Below are 22,027 nucleotides of genomic sequence, written 5' to 3'. Positions count from 1 at the left end.
TCGTAGCACATTCGTAGTAACAAGTCGTAGCATACTCGTAGCATGGACTTAACACCATGCCGTAGCACTTCAACGCGTATCAAGGTTCTAAGATCCTGTCGTAGCACGTCCACCCGTAGCCACCCGTATAATGTTTATGTACGTAGCATCGTATACTAGTATATCAGCTTAGCCTTTTTTCCAAACTTTATTGGAGTCGTCTCACCGGATGCCGCTGAATACCAGTGTTTACATGGAGCGACTGGCTATCGGACCTCCACAACCCAGTTACCTGGGATAAGTACCCTTCGTAAGACTGGTTGTCAGCGTTAACAGTAGTCAGAAGTCAGCTTTACTTAATATTACTATCCTTGACATTCAAATGACTAATTAATAAAATGAATACCTAAAACTAGACAACAATAACTAGTAGTCACAATAATTTAAGTGATAAGCAGCTATCTATTTTGATTATAATCTACTTGTCACTTATTATCTACCATCTCACGTTACAAAGAGTACTGAACGCGTGTCTGATAGAAAACAAGCAATTTTAAAATCTCTATAACTTAATGAAAGGATTGATTTCCATTCCTTAATCAAGTTAAATTATGTTGGATATGTCAATAGTGTTACTAATAACCTTGGAATGATATAAAATGGGACTCTTGGTACAATCGGCTCACACCCTATAATTAAGGACTACCATCTTACATCATAACAGAGAATTATAAAATATTAGAGGCCGCCCGCGACTTCGTCCGCGTGGAAACCATTCCCGTGTAAATCCCGATCCCTCGGGAACTCCGGAATAAAAAGCCTATGTATTATTCTGGGTCTTCAGCTACCTATACATCAAATTTCATCGTAATCGGTTCAGTAGTATTTGCGTGAAAGAGTAGCATCCATACCTACATTCTCACAAACTTTCGCATTTATAATATTAGTAGGATATATATAAAAAATACCGTATTTCAATTAAACTTTTAATTATTATAACAGAATCCATATTATTATATCTAACTTAATTTAAATCACAGATTAAAGTATCGAATTCGTAGAACTCAGATTTTCGTTAATCGCCTCCAGCAGAAGGATTCCCAGTAGTTCGTTGATCTCGGACTGGAAATAACAAAATGAATATTAATAACAATAAAATAAAGTCGGCAAAAATATTTTTACTTAATTTATTAATTATTATGTTCCTATATATTAATTAGTATATCCTTTGCAAGTAACAGAAACTAAATATACCCATAGAGTTAAGGTATGTTGACTAAAAGGCGACAATTCCGTTGCTAGATAAATTTTGTCAAGAAATCATTTGGACATCATTGACAGATTAACTACATAATATGTATAATCAAAGTCTTAGCGATTTTCAGGATTTTAGAAATAATGACTATTTTTATTAATAGCAGTCTGTTCGTTGACAATCGCTTCAATATTGATCTTCCACATTTCTAGCTAGTCAGGAAAAAAGTACTTACACTGTAAGTCTTGAGTGTGTCTGGAATGGTTGATCCTAGGAATTTATTCACTATTTCAGAATAGTCCTTCTCTTGGATGACCAGTTTCACCTTTGACTAAAAGTAAAAACAATAATAAATTTAATAAAAATAATTAAGTTTTGTGTAATGCCTAATGTTCGACTATAGAACTTTCTTACAGCCTGATATAAAAGTCAAACAACCAATGCAAAACCAATATATACGTAGGAGATGTACTTATGTAACAGAATTTAAGCAGTTCTTTAGAACGGTAATATGAGAAAAAAATATTTAATTTCTAATAATGAATAAAGCAGAATGTAACAAGTAAAAAAAACATTATTCATGTATTGATATTAGACTGCATTATAACTTAAAAACTGCTGATACAACTTACATCAATGCCTTTCAAAGCGAAAGTGATATCAACACTGCGAATAGAGATGCCGGAGATGACACCGACGTTGACTCTGATTGTACCGGTGACGCGAATGCTCCTCACATCAACCCTGGACAGTAAAACCAATTAACTGTAAGGGGTTCTACAAAAGAGCGCAAACCATCAGAAGATAGGGTCAGATAGGTAGGCAGGTAGACTTGGCAGATGGACGGCACATACAATTTACAAAAGTTTATAATGTAGGTGAATAGTACTTACGACCCTGAAGCTTTGACTCCCATTTTACTTCCAAACAATGTGGCCTCGGCTGAAGCAGAACCTAAAACGAAAAATATAATGTTAGTTAGAACAAAGATCTTAGTACAAAAAACAGCAAGATAATATTATTGAGAGAAATGAAATAAGGCTTAAAAGCCACTATGCTGTACATTATTTTCTCACTTAGATTATAGTTATCAAAACGTGACATGAAAGCAGTAATGTATTGCATAGTGACCATCAATTTGACGTACACGAGTTGTCAACTGAGATACGTGATATGCATACAAATCGTGAGAACTCACATGAAAGCAATTTCATTCATGAAAGTTCTTTAGAGAAAATAAATATATAATAATTTATTTTGAAACTTACCGATGGAAAAGCTGATGAGCGGCAATTCAATATCGAAAGTTAAACGAGAAGTGACGACGGCGTAGTTCATTCTATGAATGACGACGTTACTAAGACCAGTGCTGCGGACCTCCTCCACCAGGGATTCCGAATTGTAGATACTGGGAAATGTAACAGAAATGTTAGTATATTTTTTAACGCACTACTAAATCAAATATAATTTAAATCCATGTTATCATTGAAAGGACTGGAAAGGCACAAAACCAATTTTAATTATTCAGGTAGCAATTAGTTTGACGACTTTTAAATAAAATCTTTAATTTGGATGTGTATTTGCGTTATTTAAAAAGTACTTTGGCAGCACTAGACTTCTAAAACCACTGTTTTTTCTGTTAAACAAAGGAAGTCATTTTTTTCTACTTACACAGGCACAGGCAAAGCATATTTGGAGTCTTGTTTCTCAATGTGCAGTGGGTCCAGCCCAGCGTCCTTGATAGACTGACACGCCTTCTCAATAGCGCTCACGATATTACCAGTTACTATACGTTCCTCATCACTCGTCGATATGTCAACTGTGAATAGAAAAAGAAAACTATTATTTTAAAGAAAGAAGGAACGTACGTGAACGAAGTTTCTTAACTCTTTGTACGCTATCATAGATTACACAATAAAAAAATGGTACATGAATAAACTTGTTCTCTGGTACATATATTATCTGGTGAATAGTAAAAATTATTTTATAGAAAACAGAATATGAATAGTAATTGAAATCGGAGGGACAAATGTCCTGCGACATAATTATGTCGCGAGTGGCATGGGATGAAGTGGTGCGACGTTGCCGGACGTTGCTCGACATGTTAAACTTGCTACTTACACCTTCAGTAGGCACGTTTGGTTCGGCTATATTTATCAAACAACAAAACCGACCCGACTCATTTGTTCAGCTTGTGCCGATCGGATTCATCTACAAATAATAATTAATTGGTTTTATCGCCCGGTTAGGCCCATTAATGCGGAACCGAAGTTGTGTGTAGCCTTACGCATCCTTCATCGATAGCGATATACGAGTATATGAGCATAAGTATGAGATGCCAGATATGTCAAGCGACATCCCGCGACTTCGCATGATATGTCGCCGAAACATGTCGGGGGACTTTTTGTCTCAGTCTTTAATAATCAAACAGTAAAGATACTTACGCGAATTCTCTACGTAGTATGGCGAAGCAGAAATGCCTGCGACGAGGAAAGCGAGAGCAATGAAGGTCTTCATTTTGATGATGATGTTAGATTCTGGTAAAAGGATAGTAAAGTTACACTTGCAATTCTAAGCTTTAACTTTGGTGTTGCATGTTTAGAATATAATAGAATATAGGTCAATCTGCAAACACGACAAAGGTAACTATTACGCCGTAACCTCAGGCATTCCAGGGTGAGATGCGTGTACACGTTAATTCCCGTTTTCTGTTATATTACATTATAGAGGACTCAAAACTTTTGAATTCACCATGTCGTCGTGAGAATTGTTTATCTCAAGAATAGTAGCAGTTATTTTAGCTCTAGGAATCTAATTATATTAGAAATTAAATCTAGTAATAATAGAATTAAAAAAGTATATTTGCTGAAGTAATCTTACCTTACAAGACAGCAATATTGAAGTGCATATTTTTAATACATTTGTATCATATTTATACTATTCAGATACGACTTGCCCTAGAATCAATGCGATGTCCCATTTTTGACGTTTGATTATAATCAAATGAGTTCTTATTAATTAAGGTCAAAAATGCCCTACTGCATGCTTGCAGAAAAAAAATGATATTATGTTTAAGGTGTAGCGCAATGGTTACAGTCGCGACGCCGCGGCGCCGCTCGCATTGCGTCGGGAGGGTGTGGGTTTGATTCCCAAATGGAATATTTATTATTGCTTACCAATTTATTTAGTGCTATTCACAAATAGTTGTTTCGGGTCCGGCTGTACTTTGTGTCTGTTGTTTATATGTTTGTAAATGTCCCCGCGACAGAAGAGCAATCGTTAGTGCATGAGGGGTCTACTTTAAAAACAAAACAATTTTTTTTTTCTTTGCTTATTTATTTTGCCGTACGTCTGTTTGTCTGACATTTTTGTAGCCAAAACCTAGCGGCATATCTAGTGTTTAATATGTGACTTGATTAATCGTATGCACGTTTTGCCCTCATTCTTCGCTATGTATTTCACCGCTCACCCAATTAGATATTTATCATCAATTACTTAGATAACAATCTCGGCATTTTGCACGCCTTTATCTAGAATATTTTGATTGTTATATTTAGGCCTACCTTCTGTGTATACAATAATGAAGACTGTTACTATGCATTTTAATATATAATTAATGAACTACTTGAACTAGAACTAGGCCCTTGCCCACCAGTTATGTCCTATAACTGGTGGGCAAGGGTTTCCAAGAGTGAGGGAGGGATTAGGCCCTGAGACTAAATATTTGCCAATAATTAAAATTGATCTCGAATATTCTGGTTTTATGAGTTTCATCTTTAAGCAATAATTTAAAAGGCCTTGTTTTAATAGGATATAAAGCGTAGGGTCAATTTTAAACCTTTTTGTCATTTAACCTTAACAAAAACATATGTATGTACAAGTATGTAAAATTAAATCCTTTAAAACACTTAGTTCTTTAGCAAGATTCTCTATTACCATCGACTATCAACAACCAACTAGCTATCGAAAAAAAATATAAAAATCAAATAAATCAAGCCGGCGTCGTAAGAACAATTTTTGCAGCACATTTGAAAAGTCAAACTCTCTGTATTCAATAATTCCGACTGCACAAAAGTAGGCTTCGGCCTAACTCAATCTTGATTCGATTAAAGCGATCGACGTCACTCAAATACGTCGTTCTTCAATATCTTGTCAGTCAATCTCATTCACAATGTCATTAAATTCATATAATTTGAGAGTAGGCAATATTTTTAACGTTGGGAATCAAATATGAAACACTATAGCGCACTATAGTTCAGCTGAACTCAATTATTATTCAGGTTGGTTTGGTTTCATTCGATTCAAGCGATCGACGTCACTCAAAACTGACGTGCGCCAATTTCACGTCAGTCATTCTGTTTCACTTCGGGTCACGTCATTCAATTCATATGATTATATTATTATTTCGTTTGTTTTTTTAAAAAGTCAACTCCCTCACTAAGAATTGCTCTTGTGTCGCGGGGACTTTTACCAACACACAAACAACGGACACAAAGTACAACCAGACCCGAGACTCATAATTGTTCCGTGTGGAAATCGAACCCACGACCTCCCGACGCAATGGTATTAGCGTGGTGACTTTAACCTTTTTTTTAAGGGTTTAGTAGTAGTAAATAAAACCCCACATATATACAAGCATTTATTTTTATAATTAAACACAAACGTTGCAAACATTCAATAATGCAATCATAGCACTAATATTATATAACTTACTTGAATCACTATTAGAATTGAAAAAAGATAAGTTTTGAATGAAAAACAACGGTAAGGTAAATGTCGTAGGCCTCTTCGTACCAACTAGTGTTTAGGCCATTATATAATGATTTATTTATTTTACATTAAACATTATAGCCGAAGCGGAGTCTCCAAGCGAAGTGTTAGTGAAGCAACGGAAGTTCGTTCAATCGTGAGCTTTAAAAAACGAGATATTTTTGAGACAATATTCGCAAGCAAACAAAAATTAAATCGCCACAGATCATTTTAGTCCTTGTTGTTGTGTTGTTCCTTAGATTTTTTATCAAATTTCTAGCGCGTTATTATTTTCAAAACTGATGCAGGAGTGTATTGCTCCGGTCTTATCATGTGATATACTGCCTGCTCGATTCATTACAGCACTAACATTCAATCATCATTCGGTATATTTTCTTTGAGTGGATTTATCGAGATTAACATTTCACAATAAAATAATATGATTCACATATTCAATTCTAAAACAATCTGAATTTTAGATAGCAGAAGAAATGCTTTAAGTGAAGATAAGATATTCAGTTAAATTAAATAAAACTGCTCTCGTTTTTTAAAACTCACTAAATTTAATAGTTAGGTTAATCTACGATCAGTTGCGAAAAGGTTTTGAATATTAAAAATTTTATCTTAAAAAATAAGTTTGGAGAAAATATTTTATTGTCATAGCAATATTGTGTAGTGTTTTTAAAAATATATTGTTGTTTCAAGATCACATTGTGAAAATAACGTTTTGTAACTATTACACTTAACTTTAAGCCGCCCTTAAATATTTTGTCTCAAAACTCGCGTCAAAGCTATTGAAATTTGAATGACGAGTTTGTACGACCGATAAAATGTTCCGAGTTTGTCTTGAGTACATTCAAAGCTCGGAACTTAATCTCGGAATCACACAAACATTATTTTCACAATCACCCAAATAGACACAAAATTGAAAAGCACAATTTCAACAAATCATATATTTTATAATTCTTTTGAATATTTGAAATATACATTTCTATTATTCGATAAGCTTAAATCTGTATTGCGAAGTTCAAACTATACAACTCTTCTGTTCCCCTCTCATTTGGCACTACGCATCTGTCATCGGTAAAAGAAAACATAAGTCAACCAAATATACAGTGCATTGAGAAATAACGCGTCACTACATCTACCTGTATCACCTATGTATCAATATATATAAAAGTGAATAATAGGCACTATATAGGTTTACATACGCAGATTTAAAATAAGCGTAATCCGTGAAACATCGAACGTGGAGCTAGAGACATGGATATTGTACTATACATTAACTAACGTAGCGAATTAACACCGTCCATACAAATGCACGATCGTAAACATGTAGCCTATTCAAATAATACAACACAAGCTCCGAATACTACGTAAAAATTACATTTAGCATCTATATCTCATAGGTATCGTCCTTCACAACAGGTTTTCATATTTTTCGATATATACGACGTAGGCACCCGTTTGAACCGCCCTTCAAAAAATGTAATAAGGGCGACACGAGTTCCTAAGATATACTAACATTCATTTATTTACATCAATGAAATATTCGGTTGTCTAGTCGGCTGTCGCGAGAAAACTTACAGTATTGTACTAGTAATTTATTATCTTAAATCTCGAATTGTAAAGTTTCATCTATCGTCCACCAATATTTGAAAGCTGAACCGCTGGGCACTACGATCTCTAAACTAGATGTATCGACCCTAAACGTAATGTACTAAATTCTGTATTCTCTAATACATTCAGTATACTACTTTCTGTACACCTTCTTTCCTTTTGTATTTCATCTGTGTCCTTCAAATCTCCTTCCAATCAGTTTCTAATACGGTAATACTATTTTAAAATTTAGCCTCTCTTGATTCCTCAAGTTTTGTTGTTTGGTTGTTGTCATATTAGTTATTAATATTGGTTTTGTCTTGTAACATCTGAAATCATTCCTTATTTCGATCCACTTTATTCCCATCGACTGAACATCGAACCATTATAACACGTACAACTTTCTAATATTGGTCCGCTACAGAGTTGTGAAATGATCTAGCTTATATTAAACTTACTATCTAAGGCTAGAATGAACTTAAATTTTTCTATGCCTTGCGTGATATGTATTGCGTTAGAGGCGAGTTAAAGCTAACATTTTTAATCATTTTTCTCATATCTACGCCTTCATAGAACTTCGTAACACACCGCAGACTTAACGAAAATATCTTGCCCCTTAGCATTATGAAGACAAAGTTGTCATTTCACGATGACGTCACACCACATGGCAGAAGTTCTTTAACCTACAAAAGATATGTAGATACTTATTCTATGACGAAATTACGACTACCAGTAATCTATAATTTGTTATTAACAAGTGATATGTTGTTGGAGAAATCACTCCTTTTAAAATATAACATTAAAATTTAAACAATACGTTTACATCGCTTACGTTTAACTATTGAACTTAATAGATATCTAGACGAATATTAATGGACTCAGCAATTCAACACTCGAGGTGGCTTACAACTAAAATACTCTACATTATAAAAATAAGTTGATAAGAAAATATTCCAGAGATTCATTTGGCGGCAACACATATTTATACACCAATAAACAGCTTCTCTACTAACAAGAAACTAGTACTAAAGTTAAATCAAGTTTACTCTTAAATCATTCTAATAATTCATATTGATTAACTTACATAAAAAACATACAATAGCATATACACATAATCTTTTAAAAACTAATTTAGAAGAAATTTTATAAATACTTGATTTATATTATACATTATATACCATTGAAAATGTCTATAAACTTAATATTAAGAATGGGATACACGTCCTCCCTAAATATTTCAAAACACTAATATAGATTGATTTGAAATATTTAGTAAATTCGTCACACGAATGTTTGACTACAAGTTTCTAAACCTTGACCTATAGAAAATTTGAACAACAATTTGAATCTTTGTCCCGTATTAGATAGATTTGATCCTTTACTGAGTATTTTAGATATAATTTGTTATTTAAATGATAAAGACAACATAAAGACTATCACTAAGAAACTAGTTGCATCAGAAAATAATGTAGATAGAACGGAAAATTTTGTTAATTTTTGAGAAACATTAAATTTTCGTCTCGATGAGAATCTTCTTAGTAAAGAAGCGTTAGTAAGATAAAGCAAATGAGAAGAAAGGGTAGAGCACGGACTAGACTCAAATGTTGTATTTGAAGAACGTGCTCTGAGTCAGGGTAGTGACTATCACGACGCCGATGCCGAAGATATCGTAGGGCACTTTGACGGGAGGCGCGCTGCTCGTGCAATTCTTCGGCGGCTCTGGCTTATCTGAAATTAAAAAGATTAGATATTTAACTAATACAAATTAAATCACAAACACATTTTTTGAGGACGTAGTAGCAATAGTAGCTATCTATGATATAATCTATGTTTGAATAATCGCACAGTGGTACTATCAATTAATAGTATGACAGGAATGTCACGCATACTTGATATTCTAAATCTTAATGTTTTGACAAATCAACATCAGCTAAGACGAGTGGTGCATATGCTGCTATCATGTACTTTAATATTGAAATGACTTATTTAAATACAGACATGTTTCATTCAATATAATCCGGTGAAAAAATCACCTCAAAAGAAATTTCACGATGACAGTAACAATTAAACATACACACAATATGACATATCAAACTTAAACAATAACATTACAAAAAGAAGAGTGTCAAATCATCAACAAATATCAATTTGGTTATCATTATATCAAAATTTTATATCAAGTAATTACAAACACAATTTTATTGTCGAATGAATCAACAACGCTCAATCAATCATGTAAAAAACATAATTAATTACTGCGTCAGTGATTCTCATTATCTAGATTGTGAAACACATCGACTTTTGACTTAATAAGTGACAATGGATTATGTTTATCAAAACGATAAATCGTAGGTGCTTCCGTGGATTACTGAAGGTGAAAATTGTAAAATACTGCATGATTACCTTATGATAATCAATTTCGGAAAGTTAAGAGTTTAAATTAAAAGCAATCGACCCCGGGATAAACAATATAACAAGTGTTAATAATATAATTTATTAGTTCAACGAGTGAGGACCAAGTAGAAGAGATAATAAAACACGGGTCATGGACCCCAAGTACAGCAAAATTTCTGAATTGAATTTCCCTTAAGAGCCCTGCTTCACTAGGACGCAATGGCGGCGTCGCTGGCTATGTATCCAAGCAGTTAGTATTGAAATATCACGGTTCCACACCGTCACCACGTGAGGTAGGTGACATACTTTTCAATATTAACTGATTGGATACATAGCTAGCGACGCCGCCAAGGCGTCCTAGTGAGGCAGGGCACTTAATCTCTTGAATTAATCCCTGTTGACCTAAGAAGCAGCTAAGAAACAGATAATAGCACAGAAACAACGATAACGTGATGATACTAATACCTATCTAGAGTCAATCACTATTGATTATAATATATTTCACAAGTATTTCACAACCAAATGACAAATGAAGAATCTTGTTGACTTTGTCACTAGTTGTTGTTGTTGACCAATCGTTAATAATAATTATGTTGTTTAAGTTCTGTACCTCGATTCTCTACCACTATCGACTACCGACAACCGGCTAGCCATCGAAATTTTGACATTTAGAATGTACTGCCAAAATATTTTCTACGACACCCGTCAGAGGCGCTGATCAGATTTTTATACAAAATTTCTCGATGACAGGTCGGTTGTCGGTAGTCGTTAGTAGTAGAGAATTGAGCTACTGTACCCCGATTATGTACCATCGGTACTGTCGAGTATCGAAATTCTGATATATACTCGTAGAATGTACTGCCAAAATATTTCCTACCAGACCCGTCAGACGCGGTGATCAGATTTTCATACAAATTTCTCGATGACAGGTCGGTTGTCGGTAGTCGATAGTAGAAGACTTTGGTTACTTATTCTTCTTATTTTAGTTTTATTCTAGTCTTCTATGATTCTTCTTTCAATCACTTATTCTTCAGCACTTGTTATGTAACAAACGATTAGGCGTACGACGATGGTGAGGAGATTGGTAACATCTTCAGCATCGTCGTAGGCCTGCTCGGCTGTCACCCAAATCTTCATCTTCTTCTATCTTGGAAGTCTTCAAATTTGTCAATATGACGTATATCTATGACGTCGACGGTAGGCCAAGCCATATTTGATTACTATCGTAGAAGATATAGGTTTTTAGAAAAAATGTTATTTGGCTTGACAGGCCTAAAGCTTCCCTTCGCTGAATCGGTCGCGTACATCAGCTGCATGCACCGTTCAAGGTAAAATCTCACACACTCGTCAGTATTGCTATAGTGTCGCCAAAAACAAAGTGTGTATTCGTATGTTCGAGCGACATACGCCACCGACGACAGCGTAGGAAGAAACTAAGCTTAAAACGCACGCACGGTATTTTAGTCGAAGTTTATTTTCCACCAATAAAGAAAAGACATGCTAAATCTGATAACCTACAAAGTAGTGATGAAAGTTTGGTCTACTTACTAGTAGCAGCCATCAGTTGTGGCAGGTATTTCTGCCAGAAGGCGCACTGTTTAATGCGCAGGCCGTGGCCCACTGTGCTGGAGTTTACTGCTAAGGACAGGTACTCTCTGCCGGTCGCCGAGTGCACCGGCCAGTGGATCTTTGTCGATTCTCCAGTTGGGTTTATTGAAGGGTTTCTGGAATGGACAAACGTGTGCTTTATTTTATGGTTCAAAGATTTTGAACATTGATGAGACTCGATGATGATGGTTAACAATTTTGTTATTGTAAGCGATTTGAAAATAAATAAAACGGACTCAAATTAAATGAAAATTTCATTATAAAAAAGAGTTTGTTAGGTGCACCATGAAATAGAGGACTTTACATAAATGGAAAATACTAATGATAAATATCAAAGTTTAAAAAAATATCGATTCCTTACCCGCTTCTAGCGAAGTTAGCCCAATATCTCATCAAGCGCCTGCTGAACTCTACTTCTTCAGGAGAATAATTCTTCCCAGGGTTCAGCGGCTCTCCATACACATAGTTGATTTCATCGGCATGCATGACTCCCGTCCACGATGGCCACGGATTGTTCTTACTGCGATGCTTATAGTAATACGTGAAGACATTGTTACCAGTCTCTGCGTAACGATGAGCAAACTCATTCACTCCGCAAGTGAAGTGATAATCTCCCACCATCTTGTCTAAAGCATTACGATTTTTCACAGGATCTTCAGGGTTCAACCAGTCTGTATACTCGAAAACAATCGCCTGACGCGCTACGTCATTCACATATGGGTTCAATTCCCTTACAGCTTGCAAGAACTGCTCTCTATTAATTCCCACGTTTTCCTCTTTAGGAAACAGCTCAGTCAAATAATATAGGATGAAGTAATACCCCTCTTCGGTGTTTGATCCCATCAGAAGGTTAGTCTTCTTGAAATTTTGATGGGCCAATGACCGAACAGGCAATTCGTCTAGAAAAGAACCATCTATGATCGGAACGAATGGAAATTCGCATATACCAAGTGTACCCCACTCATTGTTGACTAGTTCATCGGCACTCTTTTTCCGTAGACACTCTATCATCGGTCCCATATCCGTTCTTGAGTGTGGACAGTGGACAGCTTCTGCCAGACGGATCCCTCGTAATATACTCTCTTCTCTAGATATTATAGCCCATGGCGCGGTCGCTGCTCCAGACTGCATTATTGCTTGAGAAAACATGTTCCTCGACAATGGAGAGAGTAAATGTAATGACACTGATACAGCTCCAGCAGATTCACCGAACAAGGTTATGTTATGAGGGTTACCGCCAAAGTATCCGATATTGTCTTTCACCCACTGCAGCGCCATTAACTGATCGAAGAGACCAGCGTTACCAGGTACGTCTGGAGTATCGAAGAACAAAAACCCAAGTGACGCAACTCTGTACTGCATTGAAACATAAATAATTTTCTCTTCGGATACAAGTATCTTAGCGTCATAGACATCTAAAGTAGCAGTTCCTGAGTAAAAGCCACCTCCAAACACCCACAGCATAACGGCTGCATTCTTGGGCCTCGGTCTCGGTGTCACTATGTTAATATAGAGGCAGTCTTCCTGCATGTCAGTGTTGGGATTCCACATCATGGCTCCCGGGAAGTCGCCGAACACAGTATCTACAATTTGGACGCATGTATGTGGCAGTGTTGTAGCGTTTAAAATTTCATCGCCCCAGCTTTCCGCCGGTCTGGGGTGTCGGAATCTCAAGTCTCCTACAGGTTTTTGTGCATAGGGGATACCAAACCACGCGTCGACCTGCTTCCCTGTCGCCGCTGTGAGCGTGATCCCTCTGACTCTTCCCTTCCTGGTACGGACCACTAGTGGGTCCTCGTCGTCGGGTCCGAGCTGAGGCTCGTCCGCCATGGGCTCCTCGTCATCGGCCCGCTCATGGTTCGAATAGAACCTCTCATCATACTTTGCCCTCTTCGAGGAGGTTTCCGCGTCTTCGAACTTGACGCGTTTGGAGGAAGTCTCGTGGTCCTCAACTCGGGGGAGGATGGTGTCTAGCTCGGGGTTGTACCGCACGGCCTCGCCGTGGCCGTGGTAGGGCTGAGGGGGCGCCGGCGCGTGGTGGCGCGCGCGGTGCTCGTGCGGGCCGGCGAGCGCGCGCGCCGCCAGCGCCGTCAGCGCTGCCAACACCACGCGCATACCGCCGCTCCACCCGCTCCCACTCACACCACCTGCAGCAGCGAGACATACCCGACATATAACAACACAAAACTATGCCATGAAATGAATACTGAAATCTCATGAATGCCACTGGCAGTCCCTATATGTATTGTTTTCTAGAGCTCTAAATTACGGATCACTTCATTTTTAAATGTGAGTTTAAGTCTGACTTGAAAAATACAACGCGCGATAATATAACTTATACAAAAAACGTTTGACTAATGTCAGATTACCATCAGATTGTCAACGCAAGCAAACTCGTGGACAAAACGTAACATTGAATAAAAAGAAGTTAAATCTTGAAGTAGACTGATTTATTAGTGACTATGTACTAAGTTGTCTAGACGAAAAATGTTATTCGTTGTTTCGTTTCTCGCTTTGGTTTTGTACCGTGACCTTTTGTCGCTGAAGGTCGTTTGAACGTGTTACGTTAGACTAACAGCTACTTTATTTTATGTGCTGAAATCGCTATAGTAAAAAAGCTTTGTAAAATATCGTTGTTCATGTATTAAAAATTTGTTCCCCGTAGTTTTACTTGTAGGTCATTACTCTGTCTCCCTGAGTTATATGCGATAGTGCCTTCAGTTTCTTAACACACCATTTGCAAAGAAAAAAAATATTAAACATTTTTATATGTGCGTAAAAATACGTTTTAAAACTAATTCAACGTATTATGATAAATACCATACCATCTCCTGGCCAAAGACAACTTTATCGTAAGATATAATCTAAAATAAATTTATTTGCTGGCGTAGGTGCAGATTTTCATAATTTGATGAATCAAAAATAGTGTTAAAATCACTATCTCAATGAAAAATCACAGTTCATACAAAAATATCTATTGATTCATATGAAACAGTTATAGCCTGCGTTCGTCCACGATACAGATGATAGAAATAACTGAACTTCGTGCATTCCATTCATGACAAATACTCTTTTAGAATTTGAGGAACCTCTCGCATTCCGGCAATTTCATTTATTTATTTATTTGTCTTTCGATACTATCATGACAAAGTCTTCTTCCGGAATCAGGGATGGGTTAAACCCTTTTATTTTTATCATATAAAAGTTTACTACATTTATTGAAAACATAGCTAGTGGTGAACTCAAGGCTCCCTCATTACGGGACCCTTGCCCAGCAGTGGGACAAAAAAAGGTTAAATTTATTATTTATTTAATTTATATAAAAGTTATTCCATACGCATCGCGCAATACTAGATGGCGAAAATGAAAACTGTCTCAAAGCACATAATAAAATTCTACCAATATACAAAATTCTTATAACAACATTAAACAAATAACTCTTGATATGAAATTCATTGGAAAGATCGATTTATTTGAGCGGCTCAAAATATTTCATTTGTACATTTTTCCGACGGACGGACTGTTTGTATTGACAATACAAAGCAAACACTGACGGTTTATTAAACTGAAACCGAATATTTGTGCACAATTCGATAGTGCTCTCTGAATTTGTGTTGGAAAATAATTATCAAGAGAGATTTTTTAAGTATATTATTTACTAGCTGCTGCTCAAGACTTTGTCGCTATAGAACGGATGTCCGGGAATCTTCTTATTGTATGGTTAGTGCTCAACCGAGTGTCAAAGTTGTTCAAACCACCCGAAATACCTTTGACATGGCTTAAAGATTGTTATCTTAGTAGACAACACCGGGACCGACTTTTTACGTGCCCTGCAAAGCACGAAGACGCCCAGGTAAAATACTACTATTCGGTCACCCACCTATGGAATGATCGCGCCAACGGTTGCTTAACCCATAGATCGTTTACCGACCGGTAAGCGCTACTGGCATGTCGTGTGTTCAAAATTTCTTCAAAATCCATCCAGCAGTTTTGGCGTGGTTGATTAACAAACATCAACGCATTATAATGTCCAAACGTGTCAAAGTGTTTTCTGAAGCACGGAGACGCTCAGCTTAAATAGCAAAAAGCTTTAACTTATCTACATCTATCCACAATATTAATTGTTTAACCAACAGATCGTTAAAACACCGGTAACCGCAACATATATACATTTGCCTTATATAACTGACAGAAATTACAACAGGATCTCAAATTGAAACGTCTTTCATTCTCCTAACAATATTAAATTATATAATTCACGCTGCACATTTCCGTAGTACATAATATACCGGCAATGATCAGTCAGTCATTGTTTCAGACAATAACGTCCCGTCTTACTCGGGAGTCGGGATGCGCGCGTCGGTCGTTGAGACGCGTTCTAACAAAATATGTGGAACTGAGACTGATATAAATGCGTTTTCATATTGATATATGAATTAAAGTAATAATATGTGTTTATTAGAATGTTTAAATTCTGTATTTTTAAAATGCATATTATTCTGCTTTCCCCCGGTTTCTGAGGTATATTTAACGGTAGTTTATCTATTCAAAAGCGTCAAAACTCATACGAAAAAAACGCTATTGAATACATAAACTACCGCTAAATGTACTCAGGAATCGGGAGTTAGAGTATCAATTTTGTATCAAACACTTATCAAACTTAATAACCGAAGTCAAGACAGTAACAATCAGGAAATGACTACTCGTATTTGAGAATCGATAAAATAATTAAATAAATTACTGTCTCATGTAGGTATATAGAATAAAAGCAATACTAATTAGTCCCGATGCAACGACGTGATAGCATTGTCTTAATTATTGATACGCTTATTGTTGATCAATTATAAAAAGTCATTATCTTATTATAACAAGTATTTTTTTAAACGATTTTCACCAAATTGTTATATCAAACTGAATCTCTGACTTAACTACAGCTAACTGCTACATACAAATTCCTTATAATAATATTCTAGTAGAAATTTTAAAATATTACTAACTTTTGTGTCACTTAGGTGTATGAAAAATAGATGTTGGCCGATTCTGAGACCTAGTCAATATGCTCACAAAATTTCATGAGTATCGGTCAAGCCGTTTCGGAGGAGTAGGTACGGTAACGAAAACTGTGACGCGAGAATTTTATATATTAGATAAATCAATAATAAAACAGCAGAGAAATGTCCATATACATTTGAGCAGTACGCGTCCGTATGTGAACGGAAACCTATACGACGTCGGATATCATCTGTTGAACAGTTCTAACAAATTGATGTTACATTCGCGACGATGTCTTCGTTATAACGATGTATTCAATATTATTCATATTGCTGGCTGGTAGGGAACTTTAGAAGGTTCTAAATATTTTTTTTTTGTGAAAAATAATGCTCTTGTGTCTGATTTGTATATTATTTAGATGTTGTACGGAAGTATTACCAAATCGCACCATTTTTTTTTTGCCAAAAAAATCTGTTTTTTTTTTGTTACAGAAAAATTATAAGGAATGACCGCGTTTGAAAGGTTCTTTTAAAGGTGTTTTCATGGAGGGTAACAGAAAATAATCATTATTATATTACAATCATTTTTTTATAGTTAAGTAGTTATAATGTACAACAACTCTACTCCTCCGATGCAATTTTAAAAATGCTTAAGTCTATCTAGCTTTTATAACAAAACCACTGAACCGAAATTGGTCAAAATTTGGCAGGACAATAGGCTACTTCCCGACAAAATACCATATTTGTACCATGTACCATGTATTTGTACCGACTATTCCATACAAATATAATATACTTAAATAATAAAAGGCAATCGTTTCAAGGAGACTAACTCACGGAAAGAGTTTAGTGAGTAATAAAATTAAACTGTGTAGAACATAGTAGTTTTAACATCTTATATAACATGTTACATTGAAGTTTAACTGCTTTGTAACTACTATCACTTGCATCCTGAACTATTTTATGACAAAGACGTTTTACGTCTACATTGTGGTCTTTGTACCTTGCATCACAAGATTTTTATCAAAGAAATAAATACTGAAGACGATGATAGATAAAGATTGGGAGATGATAAGAATGTTTCAAATCATGTGATACAAATATTCGTACAAAAATCAATTTGTAGGTGATAAATACGTGTCAGAGCGAATAAAATGCTTAAAAAAACGCTTGCTTGCTTATCATCTGTGCACTCTATAAGGATGACAGTAAACTCAGCCTTTCATTAACCACTAGCTGCGCAACCCTGCTTCAGTCGGGATTTAACATATAGAAATTCTCGAGGAAGATTCTAGTTAAAAGAAGAGTACTTCTTCAAGAGTATCTATTGGAGGAAACTGCATGAAAAACCGTTCAGCAGGTTTCGAGTTAATCGGGAACTGACATACATACATACAGTCAGACACGGAAATAACACTTTATTTTGTATAGAAGTACGATACAAACGATATACGTTACTGCATAGTGCCTGTATAGAATCAGTCAATATCCAATTATTGGAGTTAAAAATAGAATTAATTTACCCCGTGCATCCAACTGATCTATACCTAATAATTATATGGAGACCTGTCATTTCAATATGTCATACTGAATACTTGTATTTGAACAATGGTAGATATAAGCGTATCAGTATGAACGAGTTTAGTACTGAAATGTACTCTTTATACAAAGAAAAATGTGAATTGAAAAATCAATTCCATACAAATTGTCATTAACCGATTTATAAGAAAAAAAGGGATATTCTCGTTTGTGATCTCATTCCTCAAAAGTAACTGTAGGGAAGGTAAGGCCGTAAAAAATGTCTGAATAATAATATAAATAGTCAGGAACTCCGAAAACGAACTTTCAAGACGACATATTAAATGAACAAATAAAATCCTTTCATCAAACAATAATAGGCTTATAAAATATAAAACAAAACCACATTTGTTAATACAATATACAAAATCAAGTTGTCAGTTTGTAACACGACACAATATGCAAATGGTGACAGGTGTAATTTAATTTTAAACTGTAATAGTAAAGTCGTGTTAACGTTCTGATGAGTGATTTATTTCATTAACACGTTAATTCTTACATGACTTGCCGTTTTGTTTTACATAAAATACGGGTAATTTGTATTTGTTTTTTGTTTTAAATATTTATTTTTAAGTTAGTTATAGCAAGGTTGTGAATCTCGAGGCAAACTTAGTGTTATAGTATGACTGTTCAGTAATTCTACAGCGAACAGAGCTGAAGAATGATTTACATGAAACTAAAATATTACAAGTTGTGTTATATTACAAATTCATACATACTATAATGCGAAAAGACTTTTTCCCCGACCTAATATATCGGGCCAAATGTAACACTATAAATCTATACAAATATCTTTCGATAGAAAAACAGGTCAAAGTCATGAAAAATTCGATAGTTTTCTCATGTGCTATAACCTTATTTAATACATCCAAATCAAATGATTATTGAGAGATTATAATCTTATACTTTTGTCTATCTTTCCTGGGGCAAAAGGATTCATATGTTTCAATAGTTAATTATATTTCAATATTGCGAAGTACTTTGTTAATTATTATTAATCATCTACAAATCCGCAAGCACAATTAACTAATCTATAAAAACATGAACAATAAAGAAACTAGGGTACAATTTTTCCAGCCTTACGAAAAGAAACGAAAAATTCCCAGTCATAGGCGTCAACCGATCACAATTATGGTCCAATTAAAGCTCTCCAAGGCCGGCTCGGGACTGATAGCCAGGGCTGTCGCACACTCACAACTCACAGCCAGCTTTTGAATTGCAAATCGCCACTATCTGCATCAAGTTTGGCCTTCGGACACGCGAGCGAGCGATATCGCTGACTTCGCTGTAATTTAGATGAATTCAAGTATTTCTTTTAGCTTTTTGTTAGTTGTTCTTTAGTTGCTAACCTATAATGTTAGTGGGAATCTAGGATTTAGTAATGGGTGTTTAGGTGATTTTAGTTGCTAACCTACATAATTATGTATAATGTTAGTGGTCGATCCAGGATTAGGTAAAGAGGATCCAGTTATTTTCTTCTTTCTAAAAGTTTGGGCTCCTGAACATTGCAATGCTAGTTTCAATATTAGTGCTGTTGGTTGATTGAGAGTGATGAAACCTTATGTCTAAAGAAAAAAGAAAAAGACTCTTGAAGAGAATGATGTAGGATTTCTCCAAAAAATCTTCCCCGGATTCTTTGTTCTAAGGGACTAATTTATATTAAAAGATTTTTTGGCAAAAACATGTGTTTCTTCAAACAGTTTCATCAAATCTTTATTTTTTACTGCCTGGTGTAAAGTTTAATTTAGTTGAAATCGTGTATTAGGGACAATTTTGCGTTTTATTCATGCGTTAAACTTTTACTCAAATCTTTATTATAGGTCACGATACACCTTCATTGCGTCTTTCTAGCTAAAACTATCGCTACATTGTTTCCCTCTATCAAATGATCGCGTCTGCATACTGCAGCACCGCCCAATCTACAACACAACACCCGAGGGAAATAAACATCGGCCTATCCATAACTCGCACCGAAAATAACGAAAATTCACACGTTTTATTACTAAATATTCGAACCTTTACACCGCCAATACAGCTTCTTCAAGAATGAGCTCAAAACGAAATTTATGGGTGATTTTATATCCCAGAGGTGCCTATTACGGAGAACCGAGACCAATGTAACAAGAACTCTTTGAACTTCCCCATCTTTTTAGGTCAAGTAGGACACATTTAAATATTATTACTTGATTTAAATTTTTAAGATGTTTTTCGCTCGGATGAGAGAGCGCTCGGTCAAATGAAATGTAAGATTTGAGGGTTGGTGTTAAGTGAGTGCTGTGTTTGATCTGTATTTTGTGTAGGATTGTGTGTAATATCAGGGAAATATGCATTGTGCTTTTATGCGTTTATACGGATTGTATACTGTCTATTACTTATTTTACACCACTATATTATTGATTATAAAAAATTGTAAAATATCGTTCTTTCACATCTTTCAACCTGCTTTGGATATCATTCTGTTGGGTTGTAGGATTCACGCCGGCAAACGAGAGTAGGCTAATTTCATCTTTATAAACCACCTGTCAAATCTAAAGACTTTGTAGAAAAGCGCTTTACTTGTTTAGAAAATTCTAATTCATGAAAATAATATGAAAAAATTAAACTTTTATTCCGCGATGCCTATATTACTTGTCAAGGCACATTTTTGTCAGTATTCAAATCATAGCCACCCTACCAACCCCTACGAATCTTCATAGAACAGTCAGTAAAAGTCAGGGGCTCTTGCACGTATATTTTCCGCTCGAAATTACTAGCGAGTGACGAGAGCCAATCGGTGGCTTCATCAATTTGTAATATGGCAACTTTACACCCCACGACCATCAGTGCGGAATATTTACGATCGATTACACTGAAATTTGACTAAAGTTAGATAATTTTGGAGTTGCACTGGTTTTTAGTTTTGCCGAAATATTGTGAAGATAACAAGCAAGAATCTTCTTTGACTTGAGTTCCCAACGAATACTATAAATACTACTATGATTCAAATGACGGGAGTGACTGTAATGTAGTAGAGTCGTCTTTTGTATTGAAATGGTGAAAATAAAGTATTTTTGTTGATGAATTAACATTCAAGTTGCAGTCTGAATCTGAAGTTCCAATATCCCATTTATAAGATGCACACTATGAATTTATTTAAATGAAATACAATAATGTAGTGTATCATTCAAAGAACATCCCCTTTCCATAACGAATAATAGATGTTGACAACTTCCCTCAAGTTCTATCATCAACCAAAGAATCTAACCCAAGATTAATCTAAACTATAAACTGCGGCACCCAACTCAATTTTGACGTCAAGATCATATCAAGAAAATAGGTTAAACTCAGTTTAAAGACCGACTTAATGGAGCGCGGTGTAATCCACTCTAACGACATTAATGAGTTTTCATTCTTTCCACATTTCCGCGGTCCCAGAGCATCTAGGATAACCTATATTTTCGTAAGAGTGAGCGAGATAGATAGTAGTTTAATATGGGAAGGGACAAGGATGGGTATATTGCTTGCATTCCTAAGATTCAGATGTTTGGAAGTAGGAGTATGTCGGGTATTTGGCGTTTCATTGTTAATGAAGGTTCCTTGACTGGTCCGAATTCATTCGCTTTTATGTCTGTTTTCAGTTGTGCTGTGACAGTATGGAATAGTTTATGAAAGTGGCTGTTGCGTTGATCTAGCCACTATAAAAGTCTTGGTAGTTTTATCCTTAGTTTCGAGCTTTGAATACGTTTAGTATTATGTTGAGTGTAGCATAAAATTTACGCATATTCAGTGGTTAAACCAATCGTAAAGACTTTACGAATTCATGCACGATGAGTTACTCTTCTTTTGTGCATTCTCTTAAAGGGAGCATACGATGGCACTCTCATTAAATTTCATC

The 22,027-nt window shown here is 35.6% G+C and overlaps 2 protein-coding genes across 2 annotated transcripts in view; both read right to left on the bottom strand.

Moving 5' to 3' along the window:
- Positions 1–1,020: 1,020 nt before the first annotated feature.
- Positions 1,021–3,751, bottom strand: LOC142986169 (uncharacterized). The gene is made up of 7 exons (XM_076134484.1): positions 3,679–3,751; positions 2,906–3,053; positions 2,503–2,642; positions 2,128–2,188; positions 1,867–1,978; positions 1,470–1,565; positions 1,021–1,101 (listed from the first exon to the last, which is right to left on the bottom strand). Exons 1-7 carry the CDS (start codon positions 3,749–3,751, stop codon positions 1,021–1,023), a joined length of 711 nt encoding a protein of 236 aa, XP_075990599.1.
- A 2,109-nt stretch (positions 3,752–5,860) lies between these two features.
- The window catches only part of LOC142979686 (acetylcholinesterase-like), a 52,912-nt gene continuing 36,745 nt past the window's right edge, over positions 5,861–22,027 (bottom strand). Inside the window, exons 3-5 of the mRNA XM_076124757.1 lie at positions 11,946–13,731; positions 11,525–11,700; positions 5,861–9,310 (exon numbers count right to left, since the gene is read on the bottom strand). Coding sequence (XP_075980872.1) covers positions 9,180–9,310; positions 11,525–11,700; positions 11,946–13,699 — 2,061 coding nt within the window. The 5' untranslated portion in view covers positions 13,700–13,731 and the 3' untranslated portion in view covers positions 5,861–9,179. The remainder of the gene's footprint in view (positions 9,311–11,524; positions 11,701–11,945; positions 13,732–22,027) is intronic.

This window comes from Anticarsia gemmatalis, chromosome 2, assembly GCF_050436995.1.
Source record: "Anticarsia gemmatalis isolate Benzon Research Colony breed Stoneville strain chromosome 2, ilAntGemm2 primary, whole genome shotgun sequence".
In the NCBI taxonomy this organism is placed as follows: domain Eukaryota; kingdom Metazoa; phylum Arthropoda; class Insecta; order Lepidoptera; family Erebidae; genus Anticarsia; species Anticarsia gemmatalis.
The sequence above is the reverse complement of the archived record's forward strand: the minus strand, read 5'-3'. Positions and strand labels throughout refer to the sequence as shown.